Genomic DNA, 27,597 nt, shown 5'->3' with positions numbered 1-27,597 from the left:
CTAAGTCATGTTTTTTTTTAATTTGCAGATTCCACTGTTTGGTATAAAATACAAGCAATTAAAAACTTCCATCATAAAAAAAAATTCAGGATACATACATAATACAGTGTCTATTCAAACACCTTGCTGTTTTTCTAATTTTGAGTTTATGTCTGGTATCTTTCCTCTTCGGAAGCCTGGTGTGCACTGCTACATCCAGGTCCCTGTTAATGCTGTGCGGCTGTTCACCAGGAGATACACGTGAGGGAGTGACTACTTTCTGATTCCCCGCCCTTTCACTGGGGATATGTCTGGATTCCATTCAGTAGCTGAGACGTGCAAAGGCTTGCAGGCATGAAGCCAATTATTTTAAAAAAGAAGTGGTTCAGCTACCTACCAGCCTCAACTTACTCACAAAGTAAGAGAAATGATTAGCAGTTCAATTATGTCCTGCCATTTCTCTGTGAACAGATCATATTAATCACGTCATTAACATATTGTAGTGTACCTTGTATTAGACTACTCCTTAAATAGCACATTATTACAACCTTAAGATAACCTTTTAAGAAAGAGGGTTACATTAATTGCTTTTTGGCGTTACTGCAATGTAGACACACACATAGTTAATTTGCGTCAGAATCTCACAGCATGTGAATAACAATGCAATTTGTTGCTGACAGTCAAGGCTCGCCATGGGTTTCAGAGCGAGACATCGAAACTATTTTTCTTCACTCCTCCCATCTCTGCAACGATGTGATGCACCCGCAGTACGGCACTAACTCGGCATTAAGTTTGGAGTTTAAACCCAGAACTTCCAAAACAGAGAGGCTAGAATGCTGATGACTGAGTGAGATTTACCAACCCATGCATGAAAGGCAAGAAAGCTTTCCACTGTACCAGTGGACACATGTACTTGTACATACAATAATAAACTCGAGCTTGACTACACTTCAGGCCAGAACTGATCATCAGTTGCCAGAGATGCTACTTCTGCACTGCAAGGTAATTGCAGACTTGTTTTAAGGCCTCAGACTTGTTACTCAAATGACCCAGACTGTCAGAAGGTAGCATTTCCAAGTGTCTCTCAGAACAGGCAGACAGGAATGCTAACACCTTGGTACACATTGCCAAATATGACACACTGACTGTTGAGAATGTTGACATGCCCTCAGTCGAACTACTATCAAAATCATGAACAGCTTACTACTTTAGTAGTGGTTCTGGAGTTCAACATTGGTAGATCAGTGCTGTTGCTTTGGTTTCCAATGACGATTTCCTTTGCCTAATTTGTTGTATTGTGTGCAGTTGTGGTCACCTACCTACAGTAAAGATATCAGTAAGGTGAGAAAATTTAGAAGGATGTTGCCGGTTCTTGAGACCCGAGTTATTTGGAAGGGTTGAACAGGCTAGGATTTTATTCCCTACAGCACAGAATGAGGGGAGATTTGATAGAGGTATTCAAAATAATGAGGGGTATAGATAGGGTAAATGCAAGCTCTTTCCACTGAGGTGGGTGAGACTCGAACTAGAGGTCATGGGGTTAAGGGTAAAAGGTGAAATGTTTAAGGGGAGCATGATGGGGGAACCTCTTCAGTCAGAAGGTGGTGAGGGTGTGGAATAAGCTGCCAGTGGAGGTGGTGACTGTGGTTTCGATTTCAACATTTAAGAGATATTGGATGGGACAGTATGGAGGGCCATGGTCCAACTGCAGATTGATGAGACTAAGCAGAGTAATAGTTCAGCCCGGACTAGATGGGCTGAGGGGCTTATTTCTGTGATGTAGTCTTCTATGATTCCACGAGAACAGGAAACATCAGCTGCATGTTCTTACAGCACTGGCTTGCAACAGCTCAACCACCAGGAACAGGAGTAGAGCACAAACTTTTATTCCTTTTAAATATTCTTGGATTCTCTGCCTCGGTCTGGTAGAAATCTTTTAAATAACTCGTGCATAATTTCCATCAGAGAAAAAAAACACTTTGCTACAAATATCCCTGAGGATAATGAAACGGCTTTACCCAATTCCATTGTGTTTATTTCTGTGCTTGTGGTGGCGTACATGGACAGTCTACTGATCAGTCTTATGAAGAAACCGGCTCCTCTGTATACCAACTTATAAAAACCACAGAGGCTGGTGTCAGAAACACATCACGTTCTCAGCATATTTATTTTGACTTTTTATGGTCATCTCCCATCGTGTTGCTCGAGTGAACAGCTTACCCACAGTGTAACATTGATATCTGCTGACAATCAGCAACAGAGTGGCTTAGCTATTGATCGTACTGTCTGTATCATAAACATTTCAGCATTTTCTCAAACAGTGCTATCTTTAAAAATGTATATAAAGAAATATTTTTTTCATAAGAAAACTTCCATGAACAGTGGAGAAATGGAACTGCTGAGTAACTCCCGCGGAGAGACTCACACATCAGACAGCCACACTCTGAGTTCACCACTGACCAGAAGCAACATATAAAAATAGAACATGCAGCAACATGCACTTTATGCAGAAATTAAATGTCATAAAATAACTGATATTTCATAAATCTTGAGTACTTAAGTTGTTCTTTAGCACCATCATAAATATATTCAGAAATAATTTGTTTACAAGGCTGCCACGTGTAACATGAACAGTTATCGATTGCTCTAAGGCTTAAACACATCCCAAACAACATATGGGGAGCCTACAGTTGATGAAGAGAGCACGAGGCTGTTCCTCTGTAAGGGAGGGGTTCACTTATCATTGGTCCCCAGGCAGGCAGAATGCTGGAGACAATCTCTAATGACTGTATTTTAACTGGAGGGAAGAGCAAGTTTTGAATCCCCTTTCCTGTCATTCGGTATTCTAATCGCCCATAGATTTAAATTGGAGATGATGTGAGGTTAGGTAGACGCTGCAAACTTATTAGATGCAAGCAGCCATCTGACTATCCTGTTTAGTTTATCCTAATAGATTAGGAGTAAGAGAGAAAGTGGAGCCAGAGATGAGGAAGTTACGTAGGAGACGGGATCTCTTCTGTTTCTTCAGTAAGTGGAATAAACAAACAGAGCTGCTGGTTATGTTTTAAGATCCTCAAATGGGAATAATACCATTCCAGAACAAACCTCTGGTGCAGTTGGTTAATAAACAAGACCCCTGCTAAAAACCCATGAGATTTTAGGCAGAGAAGATGTGCTCCCGGCACATTGACAGACATCCAGCTTGACAGGTGATTCACGGTTAGAAAAATGAGAAGAACAAATATTTCTTGCTGGATCAATAGCCATATCCTCCTGACTACAGGACTCATGCCAAAGGTAATGCCAAGCTGGCAGGTGAAATTGTCAGTTGCAATACAAACAGGGGACACGTCAACCCAGATGGTGAATGGGACACACTGCATCTCTCATGTCTTACAGTAGGCAGCAGCAGATGATAATGTGCCACAGATTTATGGTGTAATTGCAAGTGAAGACAGCTGTGTGACCTATCAGACTGCACCACCTTTATTTGGGCATTAGTTTCCTTAAACAGAAGCAAATATTGTATTAAAATATAAATAGTGAATCTAAGCATTAAATATACAGGATTCTGGTTAATTAGGCCATCAGTTAATTGACAGCCACTGATTTGGGACAACTCTTAAAGAACAAGAACTGACCTTTAAAACAGCCGGGATTCCCTGCGTTTATTTGGGACACTATGCCGCTTATTTGAGATAGGAGACTGCTGCCAAACTACTTCTAAGTAGAGACGGCCAGGTGCACCTGTGTGGCCATTAGACAGTACACCGTACTTAGAGAAAACAGTTTTTAAACAGCGTCAGTTGCCTGCTCTTGTGTTGCATTTTTCCATTTGGGCCAATGGATACCAATTCCAAAAGCAACGACTTTTGATCATTTTGTCTTCTAAAAATTTCAGACCCTGGCCAAGATGCCAGGAGAAGAATCTACACTAACCAAACGAAAAAAAGTTTACACAACTGCCTGCACTTGAGCTAATGACTACACAGGATGCCAGGAAAGGTACTGTTGGATGATGACGCTACTTCATGCTGGATGGCAATGAAGCAGTCCATTAACGGCACTAGGTGTCTGCACTGATTTTGTTCATTTAGTCAATCAAAGGAACATGGCAGTGTATATGGGATGAATTCCTATATCGATAACTATTAGGAACTAACACACATTTTTACAGTACTGCTGTAGTATTGGTACTGTTCTAACTCAATTTGTATTTCATTTAAATACTTGACGTGCTACTCAGTTAAATGGTAGTTTGCGTTTTTTTTAATACATTTTTATCCATTTCCATGAAACCGGCTTCCATGAAACTTATAGAAACAAGAGGACCATCACCTAATTAGGTAATCCCTATGCTTCAGGACTATTCCAAATAGACTAACTGGAAGATGTTCAAAGAGGCCCCCACAGATACAGAAGAGACTATCGTTAAAGAATAGGCCTCATCTATACACCAGCTACATCAGTAAGTTTATAGACGACATTAGTACTTCAAGAACGGTTAGCTCACAGTCCAAGCAGAACCCCTGGCTGAATACTGAGATGTGCTCCCTACTAAAAGCCCGGGGCGCTGCCTGCAATCCTTTTGACAGAACAGCTCTCAGAACAGCCAGGGGAAATCTTATTGTAGGCATCAAGAGGGCAGAGACCACCTATGCTCAAAAATTCAGGAACATCTAATAATGATCCCCGGCACCTGTGGCTGGCTATCAAGGGCATTACTGACTACACAAGTAAAATCACTAGTGACGCTTCCCTCCCTGACACCCTAAACAACTTCTATGCACGCTTCGAGGAATGCAACACAATGCCAGCCACGACAGCTACCCTCCTCCCAAGTGAACCATCTGTAACAGCAGCAGACAACAGAACTCTACAGAGTCAATTCCTGTAAGGCAGCTGGGCCAGACAACATCCCTGGCTGAGCACACCAGGCATGTGCTCACCAGCTCACTAACATCTTCAGCACGTCACTCATCCATATTGACCACACATGCTTCAAATTAGCCACCGTCACCCCTGTACCAAAGAAACTCTTCACCTTCAGAACTGAACAACCACCACCAGTGCAACTGATGCCAATCATCATGAGGTGCTTTGAACGGCTGATAATAGTACACATCACAAACTCCATTCCTGCCACACTGGACCCTCACCAACACAGCACCTGTCACGCACCTGGCCCTGACACACCTAGAAAACAAGGACGTAAACGTCAGAAAGCAGTCCCTGGATTTCATCTGGGCATTCAACACTATTGTCTCACAGACCTTGGTGAACAAACTTCTCGGTCTAAATGCCCCACTGTTGGACTTCCTAACCAACGGATCTTAGATAGTCAGGATACACAACTGCTCCTCCCTCCCCATCCTCAACGCAGGTGCCCCCCCCCCAGGGCCGTGTGCTGAGCCCACTGTTGTACACGTGACCGTATGACCAAATACACGGGCAATCACATTGCCAAGTTCATCAATGACAGGACAGTTGTGGGACTCATCACCAACAGTCATGAGACAGCCTACAGAGAGGAGGTGGAATAGCTCAAAACCTGGTGACAGGCAAATGTCAACAAGACAAACGAGATGGTTAACGACTTCAGGAGAACTCGCAACACCCACACCCCTCTTTGCACTGGCGGTTCAGCAGCGGAAACTGCGAGCAGTTTTAAACTCCTGGCAGTGCACAACTCTCATGCTACCAGGACACATTGTACACAATCAGGAAAGCTCACCAACGCCTCTACTTTCTGAGGAGGCTGAAGAACAGAGCATGTCTCATATCATGCCTCAGATGCACAGTAGAGGGCATCCAAACATGCTGCATCATTCATGGAATGGAAACTGGACTGCGGCGGACAAAAGGGTTTTATAATGGGTAGTCAAAAATGCCTGTTGCATCAGTGGCAACAGCCTACCCAGCATCAAGGGCATACACACTAGAAAGATGCTGGAAAAGGGCCAGTAACATCATGAAGGTTCCCGCTCCACCCCAACCCTGATCGTAGACTGTTTGTTCCACTCCTATCAGGGAGGAGGCTGCATAGCAACACCAGGACTACCAGACACTCATAAAATTACTTACCCCAAACAGTAAGGCTGATCAACATCTCCACCTACTAACCCACCCTTCCACACCCCCAACCACTACTCTATAGTTTCCTGTGCCTGGTGTCACTTTATGGACATACGATTAATCTATATATACATGCTATCTTATGTATTTATATTTATTATATTTTTAAAATTATTACTGTGTTGTTCTTTGTGCGGCATCGGATCCAGACTAACAATTACTTTGTCCTCCTTTACACTGAAAATGACTTTAAACAACCTTAAGTCTTAAATGTGGCAGCAACTTACCAAAATGTAGGTGTCCCAATTAATTAGAATCCGCTGCATATGCTCATTCTTAAAATCTTATGACCTGAAGTTTTTCATTTAATTTCTTTCTTGGTTTCTTTACTGACAGCCTACTTTATAGTACAGCTCTGGACATTAATGGCAGGTGGCATTATATATCCTTAGAGCAGTTAATATTTCCTTTAAAATAAGACTACAATGATATCCAGAGTGTCTGCATTTAATTCAGGCACAACTTACATTAGCAAATGAGGGGGGGGAAAAACAAATGCCACTTTGAGTGACAGCAGTGGTCGCCACCTAAACAGTTCAACGTTTCTTAGACCAGTTAAAACAAGTTTGGAGAAGCAACACCACCCTCTGCTGTTCACCAACAAGAATAGCAAACAAAAAATTCCAATTAACAAATCCTCACGCTCCTTCAAAGAGGTTAAAATAGAGCTGCACTGTTATTCCACAGGCAGATATAGACTGATAGAAATCACAGAACATTTATGATGCAAAGGGAGGCTTTTGTGTCCTTGCCAGTCAAAAAGAAAAACATCCAAGCTAATCTCACAATCCAACATTCCTTCTACTAGTCTGCAGGTAACAGTTATTCTGGTACACATTCGGATACTTTTTAAATGTAAACAGAATTTCTGCACTCCACCCCACACCCCCCCCCCCCCCCACCCAACCTTTCCGGCAATAAGTTTCAGAACCCTGCGTTCTCTTTACTGAAAAGTGCTTTCCTCCAGTTCCACCTTTTCTTCTAATCCTTCCACCAATTATCTGAATCTAACCCCTGATTTATAGCCCATTCGCTCCAATTTTCCAACTTATTCTTTTGAGGCTCTTCATGATTTGGTATACATCGATTAAGACCATCTATTCTTCTTCTGGTCCAAGTATTCCCCAGCATATTTCAACTTTCCTCAAAACTATTTTGTTCCAGCACTGGAAACATCATCGTACATCTTCACTGCACCCTCTCCAATATCATCTGTAATATGCTGGCCAGAAGTGTGCACTTTACTCAACCTGTGGCCTAACAAACATAAACTACAAGCTTTTCTTCAGAATCCTGACTATGGACGATTATTCAGTGCTTCAGTTAATTAAGGATGGCATCACATACTTCTTTTAAAAAACCATATACTTGTCCTACTACCTTTAAGGATACAAGGGTGCACATTCCAGGTATCTTTTCCCTCCACACTAAGCAAATGTATTCTTCCATTTATTTTGTATTCTCTTGCATTGTTGCTCCTCCCTCCACTTCTTGACCAGACCAATAATATTTGCCTAAAGTCAAATGGTTTCCTTCTCATTCACGTTATCTGAATGAAAATATTTTAAGAATGGGCTGAAGTACAACAGAGGAAAAAGCTGCCAGGAAGGAGGAAATTAGCAGTTTCCGTGATGGGAAAGTTCATTCCTGATTAATCAGGACGTTAAGAAATCACACAAAGTGAATTGGGTATCAAAGTGAAGGATCGTGCCCAATGGCAATGGAGCAATTTAAAAACAGAGGGCAACGATGTTCACTTCAATCAGTCTGGTATTCAGTTGAAGGAGTCATGATCAAGCTGTGACATCAGTGAGTCATTCATTTTGATAGCATGGAGATAATTACACAGTACAACAACTGATGATCGGAGTCATCGGGTGGATAAATGAACGCTGAATCATTTTCATCAGCCCACGAACACCGTAACCCAGTTAGTCCCTGATCCCATTCATTCTCCTATTGCTGCATATCTTCTCTTTCAAGTATTTATTCACTTTCCTACTGAAAGGTGTCTCTGAATCTGTGTCCACCACCCACTCAGCACATTCTCTCCCAAAGGCTCTAAACCCATAGCCTTTGCTTATTGGCGCTTCAGCCACTGGGAAGTTTCTCTTTATTTATGTCTGAACTCTTAAAAGGTTTTAAGCATTTTATCATTTATCCCTCTATCTACCTTTGCTCTGAGCTTCTATAGTCTACTCACATCATTTCTGAACCTTTCTAATAAATCTCCCTGGATCCTCTCTAAAACATTCTCATTTTTCCTACAGTGTGGTACCAAGAATTGGATACCTTACAGCTGATCTAGAGGGTCCTTTCATTAAAACAATAAGCACCTTTTCCTGGCTGTGGTTCTCCAAACTTGTAATTAAAACCCAGCCCATTTTATTCACTACTTTATGAACCGTCAAATCAGATTCGAAGATGTGTGCACCTGAAACCCAGGTCTGCCCCCTCCTGTATATTCAGAGGTACGGAAACGGGCCCATCAATCTACCAAGTCTGGGCGAGCCATCAACCATTCATCTATACCAACCCTAGACTAACTCCATTTTATTCTCCTCACGTTTTCATCAATTCCTCCCACCCTTCTTAAAATCATATCATTTAGTAATTATTGTTGGTACCAAAGTAGCAAGAGTTTTAGGATAACCTTGCCTGGGAGCAGGATAACACAGGATGGGAAGGGAAGACTCCAATAAAGGCAATTCTAGGAGATATGCCAGCTACACTTAGATCAATGGGCAGTGGGTCATAAAGAAGTAGATTCAGGGAGCTGGGAATAGGATATCTAGCTCTACATTTAACACTGCTGAGAGGCAACAGAGAACAAGTCAGCCAGGAAAGTAGGGCAATTGAGACCAAGCCAAGAGAACAGTGAAAACCTGCTCCATAGCTCAGAGACAAGTAACGGCGTCAAGTTTGCCAAAGCTCTGGAGAACTTTGGTACAATTTAAAGTCTGCAGTGACTGGAAGAATGGTGGAAGTCTAAAAAATGCCATGATCTCAGATGACGGTACAACCGCAGGTGACCCAAGGATAGCTCTCTCACACGACAGGTAACAGTGACATTTGATGGTGAGGAAGTCACATTTCACCATCTAAAAAGTCAGCAGTAATCCTGAATGGAAAGACGGTGAATTTGTAAGGAGAACTGGGTGGAAAGTTCTCAAGCAAAAGAAACCAACAAGTTCAGGAGGGCTGAAGTACAACAGACTTGAATTTAAGATAGCAAGCTTGAACAAATACGATGGAAGATGGTGGAACAAGAATCCAAGACAAGGCCGAAGACCTGGCATCCACCCAAGTGGAAACAGAAGAGGTTCAGCATTGAACTGCCAACTTAGAACAATAGCTTCCAAACCATCATTCATTCTGTAAGTTAATGGAGTTCCAAACCATCATTCATTCTGTAAGTTAATGGAGTTCCAAACCATCATTCATTCTGTAAGTTAATGGAGTTCCAAACCAAAAATCATCTTCGGGTAATCTCCTCTTCCCATTTCAAACAAAAGTGATAAGAAAAATAGTTAATCTGAGACTAGTGCTGGCAATGAATCAGTATTTGCTCTACATCATCTCCATGGTTTACATTTTTTTGTCAAGATATTTAACCAGATTCTGCTGACTGATTAGGTAACTACCAACTCTTCCAACACTTGAAACTTTTAAACTAAGTTTTCCTGGAATATTGTTGGTAGCTAGGTAAACTTCCCTTTTTTTTTTAAGATAAAAGATTAGCTTTATTTGTCATATGTACAGTACCTCAAAACATAATACAGTGAAATGTGCTGCTTGGATTAAATCAACCAGCAAGGATTGTGCTGGGAAGCCGCAAGTATTACCATGCTTCCGGCATCAACATAGGATGCTCACAACTCACTAATCCTAATCGTATGTCTTTGGAATGTGGGAGGAGACCAGAGTGCCAGGGAGAAACCCATGCAGTCACTGGGAGAACGTACAAACTCCTTACAGGCAGCAATGGGTATTGAGCCCCTATCAATGATCACAGATGCCATGAAGCATGTGCCGCCTGCAGAATTGAATTTCTTCCACAGAATGGGAGCTCCCCCCTCCCCCCCCAGTGAGGAGTTGGTGGACTCATTCTGAGGAGAGTGAACAAGGCCACTCTTACCTCCTACCAACTTGCATTTCAAGGTTCAATGCAAAAAGGAATAACCAGCCTACTTTGTTTTCTACTTTAATAAGAGCCTTAAGGAAAACATGGTTTTAAAAAAAAAGATCAACTATTCAGTTAAGAGAACATATTCTCAGTGATGTATTCCAATCACTAACTTTCAGAGCTGGGTAAAGAGACTCAGAGAATGATTGTTGCTGAAATGTGCATATCAGGTTTAGTTTGCTGTCCAATACACTGTAAAATGAAATTATTCCAGCATCAAAGTCTACAAAGACTCCCACTTTAGAGAATATTGGAACAGTCAGATCTGTAACATTATCATTGTGTAGGGCGACAACTGAACATGATCCTGACAGGTAGCTCCAAAAACTACTGCTGCTTCCAGAGCCCACACTCCAGGATTTATTGTTCTCTCCCAGCACACACTCCTTATTCCTCCCCTTTCGCTTTATGCTGCCGTAACAGACCCCAACCGCCCATCTGCCATGAACTCCTGAAATTTCCACCTCCCAGTAAGAGCGACCGCCGTTGATTTCCTCGGAGCAGAGTACCTGCCCCCAGCAGTCAAATCTTTTCCGAGAGGGCGGGTAGGGCTGTCTGGACCGGGATCCAGAAGCCAACCGCCTATCATCTGACAGAAGGACACTGCGATGAGCGGTCTCCATATCTAGAGTCGGTGTCTGTCCGTCTGCAAACAAAGCAACACCCGAGTAAATCATGCGCCTATGAAAAATGTTTCTCATCACATCATAACAGTGCAGAAATCTTGCCTTATATAATCTTCAAATCAATGCTGCTGATTTATTTAAATGCAGTGGCTACTTGACTATGCTTGACAACAATTCTGACCTAAAAGTTCTACCACCTTAGCACAATGCTGACTGTGCATCTTTGAGAAATGCCACAAAACTGCTTCCAGGTCTTCTGCCTGCTATATGCCGAACGTGCCCGAGGAACATTAATGAGGAAGGGGGTGGGTGCATACACCCTGGAGAGAAATTCACTTACACATGCATGGCTCACGTATGATACCAGCCATTCAATATTCTCCCAGCAACGTGGGGTACTCTGATTCTCCCCTGTCCACAGTGAACAGAGTTTCCTTTCACCATCACTGCAACAGCCAAAATAGCAAGGCCTGAATACACACCGGACGTGCAGGCCCAGATCATCTGCACATAACATCTTTGGTCTCATTGAAACACAACTGTGCAGCAGCAAATCCTTGCCACAAACTCCACACAGAGAGCCCCTGAGGTCAGGTTTGAACTTAAGTCTCTGGTGCTATGAGGTTGTGGCACAGCTAAATGCACCACCATGCAGTTGCCAGAAACGGGGAGCAATTAATTCACCCTGCCTGTACTACAAGGGCAACGTCTCAGGCAAGAGAGCACCTCACAACCGCAGCAGAACTTGCCTGCTCTAGGGGCAGAGAACACTATGTTTGAACTGGACAGGACTGAAAAAAATGTCAGTGTTTAAACTGCCCTGGACTTTATTTTTTGGCACAGTGGACTAACAAAGAGAACACGGTAACTTTCCTGGAGCACATTTTTAACCAAATATGGTTTTACTGGAAAACTTCACATAACACAGAACAAGCAGTACTGTACTTACACACAGATGCCATTACGTCTCGATCCTTTTCAAGCCGGGATACCAGTTCATACTGCTTCTGTATCCAGTTTACTTTATCTGCTGTGATTTTACTGACATCAGGAGGTGGAGGCTGTGGCCCTAGTGGTTCAGATGCCTCTTTTATTCTACAAAAAAATTGCAGAGGATATTCTAAAATATTTTGGGTGTACTGTAGAATTAAGTGAAACTTATTTATTGAATAAATAATAAGGACCTCATCACAAAATTCAACTATAAAACTGTTGGGCTGGAACTAGGAACTTCAAATTACGTGGTGTTATTATTTCAGAGGACCTGTCCTGGACCCAGCACTTAAGTACAATTACAAAGAAAGCAGGGCAGCACCTCCACTTCCTTAGGAGTTTGCAGGGATTCAACATAACATCTAAAACCCTGACAAACTTCATCAATGCATGGCGGAGAGTATACTGACTAGCTGCACCACAGATTAGTATGGTAACACCAATGTCATTGAACAGAAAATCCTACAGTAAGTCATGGATATGGCCCAGTACATCACAGGTAAAGCCCTCTCCACCACTGAGCACATCTACATGAAATGCTGTCACAGAAATAATTTTAGGTTTAAACCCCTATCAGAAGAGTTTAATAGCAATTATTTATGATCTGATTATGAAAATACATCTAGTTACATCTGATAAAATTAAGAATGAATGGGAAAGAGAACTTCAGGTATCTTTACCTATAGAGAAATGGGAGAAAATTCTCCAACTAGTTAACATTTCTTCAATGTGTGCTAGACACGCTTTGATACAATTTAAGGTGGTTCATAGGGCCAATATGTCCAAAGGTAAGTTAGCTCATTTTTATTGTTATATAAATCCTGTCTATGACAGATGTAAGTCTGAAGTGTTCCTTGACACATATGTTCTGGTCTTGCCCTCTTTTAAAAAATATTGGAAAGATATTTTTGATATTATTTCAGCAGTTTTGCATATTGATTTACCACCTCATCCTATTACTGCAATTTTTGGATTACCAATGATGGACTCTAGTCAATTATCCCCTTCAGCTTGCCTTTGATTGCATTTGTTACATTAATAGCCAGAAGATCCATTTTATTTAAATGGAAAGATTCTAATCCCCCTACTACATTTCAATAGTTTTCCCAAACTATAACATGTTTAAATTTGGAGAAAATTAGGAGTGGCACTATCGACCCTTCGGTTAAATTTGAAGAAACGTGAAGGCCATTTATTCAACATTTTCATGTGATGTAAACTGACCTTTTCCAAATCCTTCTCCATAACTTTTTGTTTGTGTTTAGAGGAGCGGAGTTAATGACAAATTGTAGCGGTGTGCTACACGCAGCGCTAAAATAATGACACGGAGTCGGTAAACTGCAGTTAAAGAAGATTTTATTTGAACTTCACAGCCTTGCTTTAAAGCCTCCCTGATCCCGCCCTCCCCGGGCGCGGATGCTGTAGGAGGCACGTACTCACAATCCCCTGCAGGCTTTTCCCTTTGTTGGTGAAGCAGACCTAGCGCCCTTTTGGGACTGGCCTTTGTGCCGGCGCGCTGGCTATTTGTGAGCCGGTTCGAGTGCGCTAGGAAGTGGGTCGCCACAAAATAACGATATTAACCGATGAAACATGACAGCCCACCTTTTGTTTGTTCTGTTTTCATTTTGTTTTTTGGGAGGCTTAGATTATGCACGTTACTCGGAGTCTGTTTCTGTATACGTTAACCTTTATTAATGCAATCCCCATCTCTTTGTATCATTATCATTGTTCTGATTATCTACTCGAAACTCAATTAAAAAGACTGATAAAGAAGGGAAAGCAGCATCCATTATCAGGGACCCCCACCACCCAGGCCATGCTCTCTACTCTCTGCTGCCCTGAGGCAACAGGTACAGGAGCCTCGGGACTCGCACCACTGGGTTCAGGAGCAGCTATTACTCCACAACCACCAGGCTCTTTAAACAATAGGGGTAGTTTCACTTAACTTCACTTACCCCATCATTGAAATGTTCCCACAACTAATGGACTCACTTTCAAGGACTCTTCATCTCATGTTCTTGATATTTATTGCTTATTTATTTTTTTTATTATTATTGCTGCCTTTTGTATTTTCAGTTTGTGGTCTTCTGCACTGTGGATGAACACCCTAGTTGGGTAGTCTTTCACTGATTCAGTTATGGTTATTATTCTATAGATTTATTGAGTATGCCCACATATGAATCTCATATGAAAATGAATCTCAGGGTTGTAAATGGTGGCATATATGTACCTTGATAATAAAACTTACATTGAATCTCGAATGGTTGTTTTTTGGACTGAAGGGAGGTTCTACAGCGATCATTACTGGGCCACTGTCCTTTCTGTCTATATTACTTAGTAGCACTAGCGATGACAAGCCATAATTCAATTCGTGGGATGCAAAACGGAAAGTAATAAACTACAGCAGGACAGAAACAGTAGAGCGGGCAAACGCGGAGAAATGGGAGTGATAGAATTTGCTAGGAAGGACGAGGAGAGGAGGTATAAAGGCTACTGTCCTTAAAGGGGCACAGAAGCAGAGGGAGCTGGGAGAGGATGTGTGCACACAAAACAGTGAATGGGCAGGATGAGATAAGATATACACAATTCTAGGTTTAACTAATCGAGCCAGAGAATATAAAAGCAGGGAAGATCTGCTGAACCTATACAAAACACAACTGGAGTAGTGTGTTTAATTCTGTTTATAGGAAGGATGAAAGGCTGAGGGGACATATGATGGAAATAAATCAAATGCCTAGGGGTCTGGACACAGTGAATAGTGGGAAGCTGTTCCAGTGGATGGACGAGAAGAGTCACAGGAACAAAATAAAGGGGAAGAGAATTAAGAGTAGCATAAGAAAAAAAAAGTGCAGCATATGGTTGGAATCTGGAAAACGCTGCCTTCAGTAATGGTATGAAATGCTCAGCAGGTCAGGCAGCACCTGTGGTACAGGAAGCAAATAACGTTTTAGCTTCGGGACTTGTTTCAGAACTGAGAGAGAGACAAAACAAGTTTGTTTCAGTGGAAAGAAGCTATTGGGGAAGGGCTACTGGGGCAGAAGAAAAGGAATCGCTTTAATAAGTCAAGTCCAAATTCATCAGTGAAGGTAGGTTAAGGAGATTATGCTTCTTTATCTGTGCAACGCGGTGTTAACAGCAAGGCTGTAGGACATAGGACACGCTCAGCAGGCCAGACTATACAATTATCAAAATAAGGACAGCCAGAAATGGCATTCACTCAGTTTCTCACGTTAGGAACTATTTGCCCATCTAGCAGCCAATAATCATACGAGTTTACCTTGAACAACCAAAGTCAAATTTCTCCCTTAAAGACTTCTCGCTTATTTATCTATTCATCACACAGCTAACAAAATCAATATTTGGAACTCTTTTCCTCACCCACTGTTACTTATTATTTAAAATGCATCTTTAATTTGATGGGAGTGGGTGCAGGGGATTTAAGGGATAAAATATTGGCCAGAATGAGGTTAAGAATTAGCTATGCTCAAACCATCACTGCAAATGGTTAATGGCAGCGAGATTTAACATCTAAAAAGGCAGTTCTGACCACGATCAACATCTTCTCAAAATCAACCTTAAATGTCAGCCAAGATTCCTGTCGTGACCTTTCAACCTAAAAGTTCCTGATTCAACAATAATTACATCTTGCATTTATTGAACAAATTCTTCATACAGCAAGTTCAGATTCTTAAGAGGGAATATGATTACTTAACTGATACAACACTTTATTTCAAAAGCTGGTCCATATGAGGTTGTACAATTGGCAGCATGTAACATACACTCAGTGGCCACTTTATTAGGTACACCGCACGTTAATGCAAATATCTAATCAGCCAATCATGTGGCAACAACTCTATGCATAAAAGCATGCAGGCGTGGTCCAAGAGGTTCATTTGCTGTTCAGCCCAAACCAGAAAGGGGGAAGAAATGTAACTTAAGTGACTTTGATCGTGAAGTGTTGGTGCTAGATGGGGTGATTCGAGTATCTCAGAAACCGCTGACCTCCTGGGATTTTCACACACAACAGTCTCTACAGTTTACAGAGAATGAATTGTGTTTGAAAAAAAGACAAAAACATCCAGTGAGTGGCAGTTGTGTGGACAAAAACACCGCATGAATTGGAGAGCTGGGAGATTGGCCAGACTGGTTCAAGCTGACAGGAAGACGACAGCAACTCAAATAACCACATTACAACAATGCTATGCAGTAAAGCATCGAGTGCACAATATGTCGAACCTTGAAGCGGATGGGCTACAGCAGCAGACGACCACGCTAGCTGCCATTTCTGTACCTAACAAAGTGATCACTGTGTGTATAATAATACCTTTAAATAATAGGTTATACTGATGGCTACATAATACTTTTTAGAGATCTAAGCAATTTAATTGAATGGAAAGAAAATTTCACTTACCTTGTTCTCATTGAATTAAAACCCTGAAACAATTAGATAAAATAATTAACTTTAATATTTATAGACCTTCATCAAAATATAAAACAGTTATATTAAGGAAAACTAATTGGTATTAATTTATGATTGGGGTTTCATTTGGATATACTTAGCATAAGTGCAAACAAGTCACTGAAATCTCTCACTTGATACCCAGGATTGCATTGGAATCGTGATGTCTGTAAGCAATAAAGCTCTGGATAATGATTTCAACGGGAGCTGAGATACGGGTGAGTCAGCCAGACAGAAGAAAGACACTTTTACTGATGACTATGTGGTCAGATGTTTATATTTTCTCAAATTTGTGAATGGTTCTGGGGAAGAGAGGAGTAAAACTTGTAACACAACCAAGGACAATGGTTTTGATCTTCCCAGTATTTCATTCCAGAAGAGTGTTGAAACAGATGATGGACAGAAGTGAATGAGAGAGGCTTTGTTGAGTTAGAGTTGCACAATATCTTTGAAATTGGTGTGTAATCCAATGTTAATGCTAAATTCTGTTGTAATATGAAGATAAGAAATAAAAGAGGCCTGAGTATGGGTCCTTAAGGAAAAGCCAAGATGTCACCATGGAAAGGGAAGTGACTATCTGGATGTGAGAATGAAAGTAAGAATGAATCATAGCCAGACACCAAAAAGCACGTCTAAAAGGTTCAACAAAGCTCTAACTCCTAAAAAAAAAATTTTTTTAAATCAAACATTCTGCCAGCATGACATTTGCAGCTCAAGAACTGAGGAGCCATACTTGAAAATCAGAAGCCCACGTTCCAAGATACAATTCAGTTTAAGAATATGGCAGACACAGCAATTCCACAGATCCCATGAGCTGGCCTCATCATTAAGGGGTTTATGTTATTCATCTAAGATCCACACCCATTCTACATACCTCAACACTCATCTCTCCGAATCAGCATTCAACTCCCTACTGAACATCCCAGTTGATCCCAGGTCTGTAACCCCCAACTGGGCTTTTTCCCATACTTCCACTGCTGGCATAACTTGAACAAGGAGATGTGGTTGCCATTTACAAGTGAAGTGAGTTGCAACCACTTCTCACAGGAGGTGGTGAATATCTGGAATTTGTTACCCTGGATGATTGTGAAGGCTGGATCATTGGAGTACAATGGATTCTGGTTAAGTCTGCAGTGAATAATTTAGAACAGATTTCTGATAAGCCTTTGGTCATTGATAACTTTGAGCATTTCCAAAGAGAAGGGAATACTGCTGGTGCTCCATTTATTGATTAAAAAAAAGTAATTTAATACAGTGGATGCTGGTTAGTTGAGCCATTGGTTAATCAGGGCAGCTTTGGGGCAATTCTTAAAGAACAAAAACTGAGAAAATAATTGTGATTCCCTTTGTTTATTTGGGACACTGTGCTGCTTAATTGGGACAAGAGACATTGCCAAACAGCTTCTAATGAGCATCAGTCACATGAACTTGTGTGGCCATTAGACACTACACCATGCATAGAGCGAGCAATTCTCAATGAGCATCAGTTGCGTGCTTAGGTTCTAAAAAAGTGATGCTGGTCACTGACAGTTGGCGAGAAATAAGCAGTTCAACAATTTAGAATTGTTTTGCGCACTGTGATTTCAAGCATACAGACTTGGAGATGCCAGAAACAGCCAGGAGTGAAGAAGTGAAATGATTTCACTACTTCAACAGTTTAGGAACTACAAAGGATTTGAAGTTATCAACAATCACCTTGAATGCTAAAATGAAAACGAAGCTTTGGAGGATATTGTTGTAAGCACTGTAAGTAGGCAGTCCATTATTTGCAGAAGGTGTCTGCACTAATGTTGTTAACTTAAGTCAATCAAAAGAACACAGCAGCATGTTGACTGACTGTCGTATCAGACAATGACACTGAAACCTATGCGGTAGAGTTTTTAAAGTGGAAAAACCATTATCAGGGAACAGTCCCACTCTTGCGACCTCAGAATTCTGTGCCTAGTGGTGTGAGCAGTTGTCACAAACTAGGGTCTTCCTTGGTCGCAGTGGATAACCAAGGTGACTTCTTGCCCTCCTCTCTCCACGAAACATTGCAGAACCACCTTGGATCTCATCTGCCCATGCCGCCGTAGCTGACTTCACACGCTAAGACAATCATGCCCCTAGTTTACTGGGATATGAGGCCTACCGGCTACTTTCGCCTGCATGAACCCTCCTGTCGAAGCAGAGTACCAAGGTGTGGCCACTGTTGCATGCAGCCAACTACTTGGAGCCACAGGTGAGAGCTGAGCGTCTAACCAAAGTTAAGTGAGCTGCCCCAAAATGGACAAGCCCCTTCACCAGAGGTGCTACCTCTCCCTGGACACCAGATGAATTTCTCCGTCATTAACTATTAGGAACCAACAGAGTGTTTTATAGTACTGTAGTAGCACTGGTAGTGTCCTAGTTAGTCCTGCATTTTATTTAAATAAATAATTTGTTACTCAGTTAAATGGCAGTCTTTTTTTTATACCTTTTTAACTATTTTGACTAATTGGGGCAGCCACTTAATTGGGCCAAAATGTACTGGCCCTGATGTCCCAACTAACCAGAATTCACTATATTTAAAGAGGAAGCAGGAAAATTTTGTAAATGTTTGTTGTGTTCAGTTCTGTTTGCCTCATAGGAAGGATGTAGAAACTTCAGAGGGTGCAAAGGAGATTAACCAAGATGCTGCCTGGACTAGAGGACATGTCTTATGTGGAAAGGTTGAGCAAGCTAGGCTTTTATCTTTAGAGCAAAGGAGAATGAGAGGTGACTTGACAGAGGTATATAAAACTATAAAAGGCAGAGGTCAACAGTGGAATGGACAGCCAGTGCCTTTTTCTAAGAGAGGCAATGGCTAATATTAGAGGACATTCTTTTAAGGTGAGCAGAGAAAGTTTAGAGGAAGATGTCAGAGTTTTTTTTTAAACACAGAGAATAGTAAGTCCTTGCAATGTGCTGCTGGCAGTGGAAGTTGCGGCTGATACAATAGGGCCATTTAGATAGGTACATGATGAAAGTAAAATGGAGGTCTCTGAGCTATGTCGGAAGATGGGGTTAGATTGATCATGAAGTAGGCTTACACAGGCCAGCAGAACATTGTAGGCCAAAGGGCTCATACTGTGTTGTATATCCTATGTCTGTGTTTCCTGTAAGTGTTTTTAATTCAGTTTGATTTTTGAAATTATATTTTTAAGTGCCTTTTTTCTTTTGGATTCACTTCCATTCATGACTTAAATACCCTGTCAACTCCTTCCAATATTAGAAGCATCTCAAATGATTTCTTCCTTGCCCTGTCTGGAACGATTATAGGTCTCAAGGCTGTTTCATTTCAGCCCAGAAAAGGACTATTCTGTGACTCTTAAACATACTAAACAAAAGAAGTATTTTTTTTTTAAAACAGATAAACTCCTTGTGTAGTAGATAAAAAGCAGACAAGTGGACCACAAACAAATGCTCTTAATGCCTTGCCTGGTCCATCACTTTGAGGGAAAATAAGTTAAAGCATAAAATTGCACGGTTTCTGATCCACAAAGAAGAATAAAGTGCAAATGCCACTACCTGTATGAAAACTAGTTTTTCTATCTTCATTAAAAGATTACTGAAATCATCCATATTTTTCTCAAAAAGTTCCATTTGGTTTTCCAGTGCAGAAATCTGTGCATCAATTTCTTGTGTCACCTGGTTCTGGACTGTGTCGAGATACTTCAATGCTTCTTTTTCCTCATTTTCAAAGTACCTCCGCAGAGCATTACACCTCTCCTGAACTTTGGCTTTGCTTTCTCTGATCAGGCTCTGTTAAATGGAAATGCATCGGTTAGTACACTGTCGTCCACTTGATTTCAAGATGTTCTCCCTGACAGAATCTGCACTGAGAGAACCCCTAGATTAGTGCTCTAAATGTTACTTGTGAATGACTTGTGGGAGAACAGGCTAACGGGGCAGATCTGAGGTCTGACAAAGATGTAAATGTGCTGAGTGGCATTTGCACCAGACAGCACACAAAGGAAAAAGTGGAGATCAAATCCTGTAAGAGGAAAGTCTTTTCCTGTTGTACGATAATACCCATCCCAAGGTAATTTATCAACTCTGCCCTCCCATAAAGATTTGCAAAACCAGAAAGAGTAAACAAACAAGGTATATGAGCAGTGCATAACCTTAGTGGTTAGCGTAACCACTAGAGCGGTACTTCCGCAGAACCACTTAAGAGTTAGAGAATCACTCAATAACCATTAGAGTGCCAGTGAGCCAGGTTCAATTCTGTCACTGTCTGCAAGGAGTTTGTAATTTTCCTTACGACCGTGGGGGATTCCTCTGGGTGCTCGAGATTCCTCCCACGTTCCAAAAGCTTACGGGTTAGTAGGTTGTTTGATCACATGGATATAAATGGATCAGAAGGATCTGCTACAAGATCATAAGATACAATAGGCCTTTCAGCACAACAAATCTGCTCCACCATTCTATCACAGCTAATTTATTATCCCTCTTCTCCTGCCTCCTCCCTGGAACCTTTACCACTCTGACCAGTCGGGACCCATCAACCTCCATTTTAAATATTCTCAATGACTTGGCCTCCACAGCCGTCAGCAGCAGTGAACACTACAGATTCACTAACCTCCAGCCAAACAGAAAAGCTAGTGCAGAAAATGAAAAGCCAAGCAACCAACTCGACTTTCTACTGGAGCTTTCGTGCACTCTAAAGCAACAATAAATAAGTTACGAACGAAAGTAGAAAAAAGTAGTATACGATGGGGTGATTGATTAAGTTTGTGGCCTAAGGCAGGAGGAGTCAATTTTAGAAAACCTAGCTCATTTATTTTTCAACATAGTCCCCTCCTACATTTACACACTTAGTCCAGCGGTCGTGGAGCAAACGGATCCCTTCTTTGTAGAAGTCGTCGACTTGGACCTCCAGAAGTGGTCCACAGCATGGGGTGATTGATAAGTTTGTGGCCTAAGGTAGATGAGTTATACAGCTCTCCTTGCATGCATGTGCAGTTCAACTCTTTAAGTGAGTACGCAGAAAGTTTGAAGTTAATAACTCATCTCCTTCTACTTTAGGCCACAAACTTATCAATCACCCATCTGTGGACACCTTCTGGAGGTCCAAGATCCGTATGCTCCACGACCGCTGAACCAAGTGTGTAAATGTAGGAGGGGACTATGTTGAAAAATAAATGTGCTACGTTTTCTAAAATTGATTCCATCTACCTTAGGCCACGAACTTATCAATCACCCCTTGTACATTAAGAAAGTTGGTTAAGTATTGTCATGTGTTCTGAGGTACAGTGGAAAAACTTTGCTTTGCATGCTATCTGTACAGATCAGTTCATCACATATTCTTAGTTCTTTGAAAAGCAAGTTTGTTTTTAATGAAATCTGTAAGTGTCGACAGTCAGCATTGCAATGATCGAGATTGCTCCATTAAAAATTCATGGAAAGGGTTGTAGCACAACTAGTCAGAGGCCACTTCAGTCTCAGGAACACTGCTCTGATGCTCAGTACTCTCCGACCCCCAAGGCACTGGCTGCCAGTCAACACTTTCCTTAGGGCACAAAGAAAACTAGGCCAGGTCTGGACCAGCATGAGTGGGCAGGAAGCAACTGGAAGGGACAGAGAAGGCAGGGGTTGACTTGGAGTCATGTGGGGTCAAAGGGAATTACATAGAACATAGAATAGTACAGCACATTACAGGCCCTTCAGCCCACAATGTTATGCCCACTCTCAAACTCTGCCTCCCATATAACCCCTCATCTTAAATTCCTCCATATACCTGTCTAGTAGTCTCTTAAACTTCACTAGTGTATCTGCCTCCACCACTGACTCAGGCAGTGCATTTCACGCACCAACCACTCTCTGAGTGAAAAACCTTCCTCTAATATCCCCCTTGAACTTCCCTTCCCTTACCTTAAAGCCATGTCCTCCTGTACTGAGCAGTGGTGCCCTGGAGAAGAGGCGCTGGCTGTCCACTCTATCTATTCCTCATAATATCTTGTACGCCTCTATCATGTCTCCTCTCATCCTCCTTCTCTCCAGAGAGTAAAGGAGTAAATTATATTGTAAGTATATGATTATATTGGTCAGTACATTGGAGTAAATTATATAGTAAACTATATTTGAATTGATCAAGTATTTAGGGGTTAGGAGATTGACAGCTGGAGACTGGATCCCAGGTGATGGGTGTAAGAGTGGTTGGAGATCAAGCTGACTCCAACCATGGAAGAGGTACACTCATGGAGCACAGGCAAGTTTAAAAACAGCTCTGGGCTGGAACTTGCTCACTGATGCCTCCACTCGATAATGCTGCCACATTATAAAAGCTTGACTTCCAGGAGTGCCTGATGTGAATTAATTTCCTGGTCACTCGCACTTTATTTGTGCAATGATAATGTGTGGCCATCTGTAACCTGTATTTCCACAGCAGCATGACTCAACCTTGAAAGACGGAAGGAAGTGATTTTCGGATGTGCAGCAGTACAAATAAACAGTGGTGCCTAACCGCATTTCTTGGCCTATCTTTCTGCTCTACCACAGATTGCAGCCACCACCAGGAAGTCTAGTACAGAGCAGAAACAGGCCAGGTTCAGCCACAGTTGTAGCGCCTGTTCCGAACATACCTGACAGGACATTCGACCATTTACCATGCCACTATATTGTCCCTTTACATAAAGGTTCCTCTATTCTTGCACACTCTCAAACTGTTTTGCTGCACCTATATTGTTTCATTTCATCCTTTCTGTCAGAATCTCTTCACAGGTTTCTGTATTGCTGGCCAACTTGACAGACTATATCCCCTTGTAGTCACTCACTATTCTAATCACTATTTATATGATGTCCAAGTATTGAAAATAACACAGCATTCAGATATCCATATTTTAATACTTATTAAAATAAAGCAATGTCCTAACGACGAAGCTGGGGAGCCCAACTGACTCCAAACCTATATTCCAAAACATAACAGCTCAAATTTTGTCCTTGAAATAATTATTTCTCTACGTTGCCAGTAGCCGGCCCTTCGAGATGCACTGCTCAGCAACCCCCAATTTAATCCTAGCCTAATCACAGGACAATTTACAATGACCAATTAACCTACCAAAACAAAACGTCTTTGGACTGTGGGAGGAAACCGGAGACCCAGAGGAAACACACACATTCTACGGGGAGAAAGTATTACAGACAGCAGCAGGAATTGAACCCAGGTCACTGGTAGTGTAAAGCATCATGCTGAACACTCCACTACAGTGCCACTGTCTAACTGATGCATTCCTCTTGTCAATCTACACCATGACCTCAAAAAAATAACTGGTTCAGATTAAGAAAACATCATTTGCCTGTAGCAGATTTTTGCTGACTCTACTAATATAAGCCTTCCCAGATGTACAATGGGGAGAACTTCTGGTGATTGAGATTAAGTCACTTTATCTTGGACTAGTTTGATTTTTCCAGTGTGGTTTCAGCCAGACTTTCAAAACTGCCACTTAAGATATGAAGGCATTTTTATTCTGGCATCACACCCCTTCCTTTCCAGTCCTGATAAAAGATCTCAGCCTGAATCATCTACTGTTAGTCCACTTCCATTGATAGTGCCTGACCTGCTGAAGTCCTCCAGCAATTTGTGTGTGTTGCTCTGGATTTCCAGCATCTGCAGCATCTCTTGTGTTTATGGTATCACACTGGGTCTTTCATGAAAATCAACAAATTGCAAGTGCTGGAAGTCTGAAATAAAAGCAGAAAATGCTAGAGACTCAACAGGTCAGGGTGCTGAGAAACCGGCAGAAGTCCAGCAAAGGATTGCTGATCTGAAGAATTAACTGTTTCTCTTTACTTGGATGCTGACTGATCTGCTGAGTATTTCCAGCATCTTCTCTTTTCACATAGACAATTCTCATCTGACAAACACAAGCGAATCCACTTAAAGCACCAAGATCATCACAGGAAACACACTTACCTGTGCATTATCCCTCTGTGCTTGGAGGTGCAGAATGCCAGACCGGATGGCGGTTGTATTAGCCCGGACCTTTTCTATCTGCTGTTGCAAATGATCCTAAAACATAAATAAAGATAAATAAAAATCTGAGGCAGAGGTGGAGAAGGAAGAAGTGAGAATCTTTTCTTCTTTCAATCTTTTTATTGATTTTTTTTTAAAAGTGTGTATACAAACAAGAGGAGAGTATCTCCGGTATATATGTCAATAACAGTATGTACAGAAGGTAAAATAAACAAAATCAGAATCATACATAGTGTTGATCTACAAAGTATGAATTTGATATAGAATGTATAATTCTCCTCATCAATTTATGAAGACAGGAAGGACTATTAGAAATTTTTATATAGAAGAGGAAAAAAAACACTACTCTAAACAGAAATAATTCATCCTGAGAGAAAAACCAAGAGAAGAGAGACTCTCTGATCAAATCCAAGGTTCTGAAAAAATGGTTGGAAGAGAATCAGTACAAAAATCAGATCATATGAAAATATTGAATAAAAGGTCACCAGATTTGTTCAAATTTAAAGGATGTGTCCAATGTCCGACTTCTTATTTTCTCTAGACTTAAACAGGACGTGATAGAGGAAAGCCAATAAAAGGCGGTAGGAGGGTTGGGGTCCTTCCATTTAAGTAAAGTGGCTTTCCTAGCCAATAAGGTTGAAAAGTCTATGGTCCGCTGAGCAGAAGCAGGAGTATATCCTACTTCCGATGAAATAATCCCAAAAATAGCCGTAAATAAGTTTGGTTAAACCACTCCAAAAAGCATCAATAGATACAATTTATAAATGGTTATTGAATTTATGAATCAATGGAGTAAAATTTTTCATCTGGTAAATACTTCATCTATTTGTGCCCGTCATTCCTTGATGCATCGGGCACATATGTCAAAGGATAAATTAGCCCGTATTTTTCTCAATATTAACCCTGTTTGTGATAGATGTAATACTCAGGCAGCCACTTTAACTCACACGTTTTGGTCTTACATAAAGTTGGAGAATTTTTGGAAAGATGTTTTTAAAACCTTATCAAAAGTGCTGGATCTGGACTTGCACTACACTGTCATTTCAACCATAACTGCTGGTACAGTACACAGTAAAAACAAAACAACGTTCCTCCAGGACCATGGTGTTACACAAAACTACACTAGACTACGTGAAACAACACAAAACTACATTAGTCTTCAGACCTACACGGGACTACATAAAGCGCACAAAACCGTGCAAGACAGTACAATAATTAATAAACAAGACAATAGGCCAGTAAAGGGCAAATTACAATATAATAATAAATAATATAAATGTAAATGTAAACAATTGTTTTAGCAGGAATTGAGAAAGAAATAAGCAAAAATTGCAAAGGGAGTGGAGTGGTGGTCATGTGGGGGGGTGGTTTTGTGTGTGTGTGTGTGTGCGTACAATATACTCTCAGCAGCCGTATAAAAGATGCTTCATATAACATCAAGTTCTAGTAGCTTACTGCTCTATCTATCCACTAGCTCTTGCGAACAACACTAAAAGCAACTTACGTCTGACAGGTTGCTTAAATCAACTTCCAAGTAATAACTAATAATGTCACATTTAAATAGGATTATTGATACAACACTGTGTGGAAGAAATACAATGGTGTGGGAGCTGTCATGTTCAGATGGAAAGGTCATCGTGGGGATCTGTTGAAGGAGGCAGAGATTTAAAAAAAAAACACCTGAACTTGTTTATATCCAGCTTGTAACAGCAGGAAACTGGAATACGAATGGTCAAGAAAACTGAGAGTTCCTATTAGTTCAGTTTGGAGCTGGTCAGTGAAAGAAAGTGAAGCTGAGTGGAAATCTAGTTTAAAACTTACAACTTATTTGTGGAGGTTGGGATAAAAGTAAAGGCACCACCAGCTTTTCCACATCAACCAGCAAATCTGTTCTGGGTCACTGGCATAGTCCACCCTGAAAGCTGAAGTTACTTCCTAAACCTCCTGAACAAGTTTCTGGATTACAAATTCAATCAGGCATCGGGTGGGATTACATACATCCAGTTACAGCTTTAGCTTCTGGCTGTGAACATCCCAAACTCAGGAAGTTCCCCTACCTCCAAGCCTCCTGCTTCACCTGTAAGGAAGGCCCTTTGTCCTGTCCCAATACTCTTCTTTAGCTCGGTGGCAATTTTTTGACAGACTAGATTCCTGTGAAATGTCTGATTACTTAATGGCCTTTCATCATCGGTACATCAGAACCGCCTGCAGTGTAAAAAGAGAAATGATACTAACTGTGCCACTTAATTTAAAAATGATGTTTTATGGGAACTGCAAATTCCTGAATGACATTTCAGATGAATAGGCTGTACCGGGGGGGGAGGGGGGGGGGATTGCAAACCTGATCAAAACTAGCTTGTGGCCTAAAAACATTACATTTTCATTCAATGTCATTTACAAATGTTTAATATTAATCTGGCAGTGGTGCAGTCTGGCCCTTGGCTTTGTGCACGCCAGCAAATCGCTACCGACCGAGGCCCTGCCGTACAGATAAAACCCCGGGCATACCCGCAGCTCCTGCTCCCCTTCACTGATGCTGACACAGTTGTGGTTCTTGTGCTTCCCCACCACAGGGCAGAGGCAGCAGATGCAAACTTTGTCATCCTTGCAATAGATCTCCAGCAGCTTCTTGTGCTCCAGGCACTTCCATGTCGACATGTCGGCAGTGGGGTCTATGAGAGGGTGGTTCTTGAACACAGCGTTCTCCCGGTGGTGCTTGAGGTGCTTGGCACACATCGAGGCTTCGCACTTCAGGCAGGTTTTAACAGCTGACAGTTTTTTCTTGGTGCAGTAATTGCAGGGCAGAGCTACCGGAGTTCCGTTCACCGCCTGGTATTTCTGAGCTATATTCGCCAGCTTGAAATTCCTCTTCAAGACAGGCCTCTCCCTGTAATTCGCCCTGCATTCTGGACAGGAGTAGAGGCCTGACTCCGGCTCCCTCCACGACTCCTCGATACAAGCGTGGCAAAAGCTGTGCTTGCAGTTGAGTATCACCGGGTCGGTGTAGATCTGCAGGCAGATCGGGCAGGTCAGCTCCTCTTCCAACCACACTGGCGGCAGAGACTCCGCCATCGCCCCAGCGCGGAAACTGAAAGTGAAACCGTGGCAGCTCCAGCGCGGAGCATAACGGCCAAGGGAGACCACTGCAAATGAGAGGGGCCGCCCGAGTGCACAGAGCCGCTCTCACTCTCATTGCCACCCCAGTCTCCGCCTCAAACACCAGTTCTTTTTACAGGGGTGGACT

General features: G+C 41.7%; 1 protein-coding gene across 2 annotated transcripts; it reads right to left on the bottom strand.

The window, feature by feature from the left end:
* Positions 1–27,486, bottom strand: LOC132406167 (E3 ubiquitin-protein ligase TRIM21-like). 2 transcript variants are annotated; one of them, XM_059991459.1, is made up of 6 exons: positions 26,862–27,486; positions 24,294–24,389; positions 19,907–20,140; positions 16,331–16,353; positions 11,876–12,021; positions 1–10,946 (listed from the first exon to the last, which is right to left on the bottom strand). In XM_059991459.1, the coding sequence occupies exons 1-6, from the start codon at positions 27,423–27,425 to the stop codon at positions 10,369–10,371; spliced, it is 1,641 nt and encodes a 546-aa protein (XP_059847442.1). In that variant the 5' UTR covers positions 27,426–27,486; the 3' UTR covers positions 1–10,368. The 2 variants fall into 2 exon arrangements, with proteins under 2 accessions (XP_059847442.1, XP_059847443.1); XM_059991460.1 differs by having other exon boundaries at positions 20,027–20,140.
* Positions 27,487–27,597: the final 111 nt, after the last annotated feature.

This window comes from Hypanus sabinus, chromosome 16 (genome assembly GCF_030144855.1).
Source record: "Hypanus sabinus isolate sHypSab1 chromosome 16, sHypSab1.hap1, whole genome shotgun sequence".
In the NCBI taxonomy this organism is placed as follows: Eukaryota; Metazoa; Chordata; class Chondrichthyes; order Myliobatiformes; family Dasyatidae; genus Hypanus; species Hypanus sabinus.
This window is presented reverse-complemented; position numbering and strand designations above follow the sequence as displayed.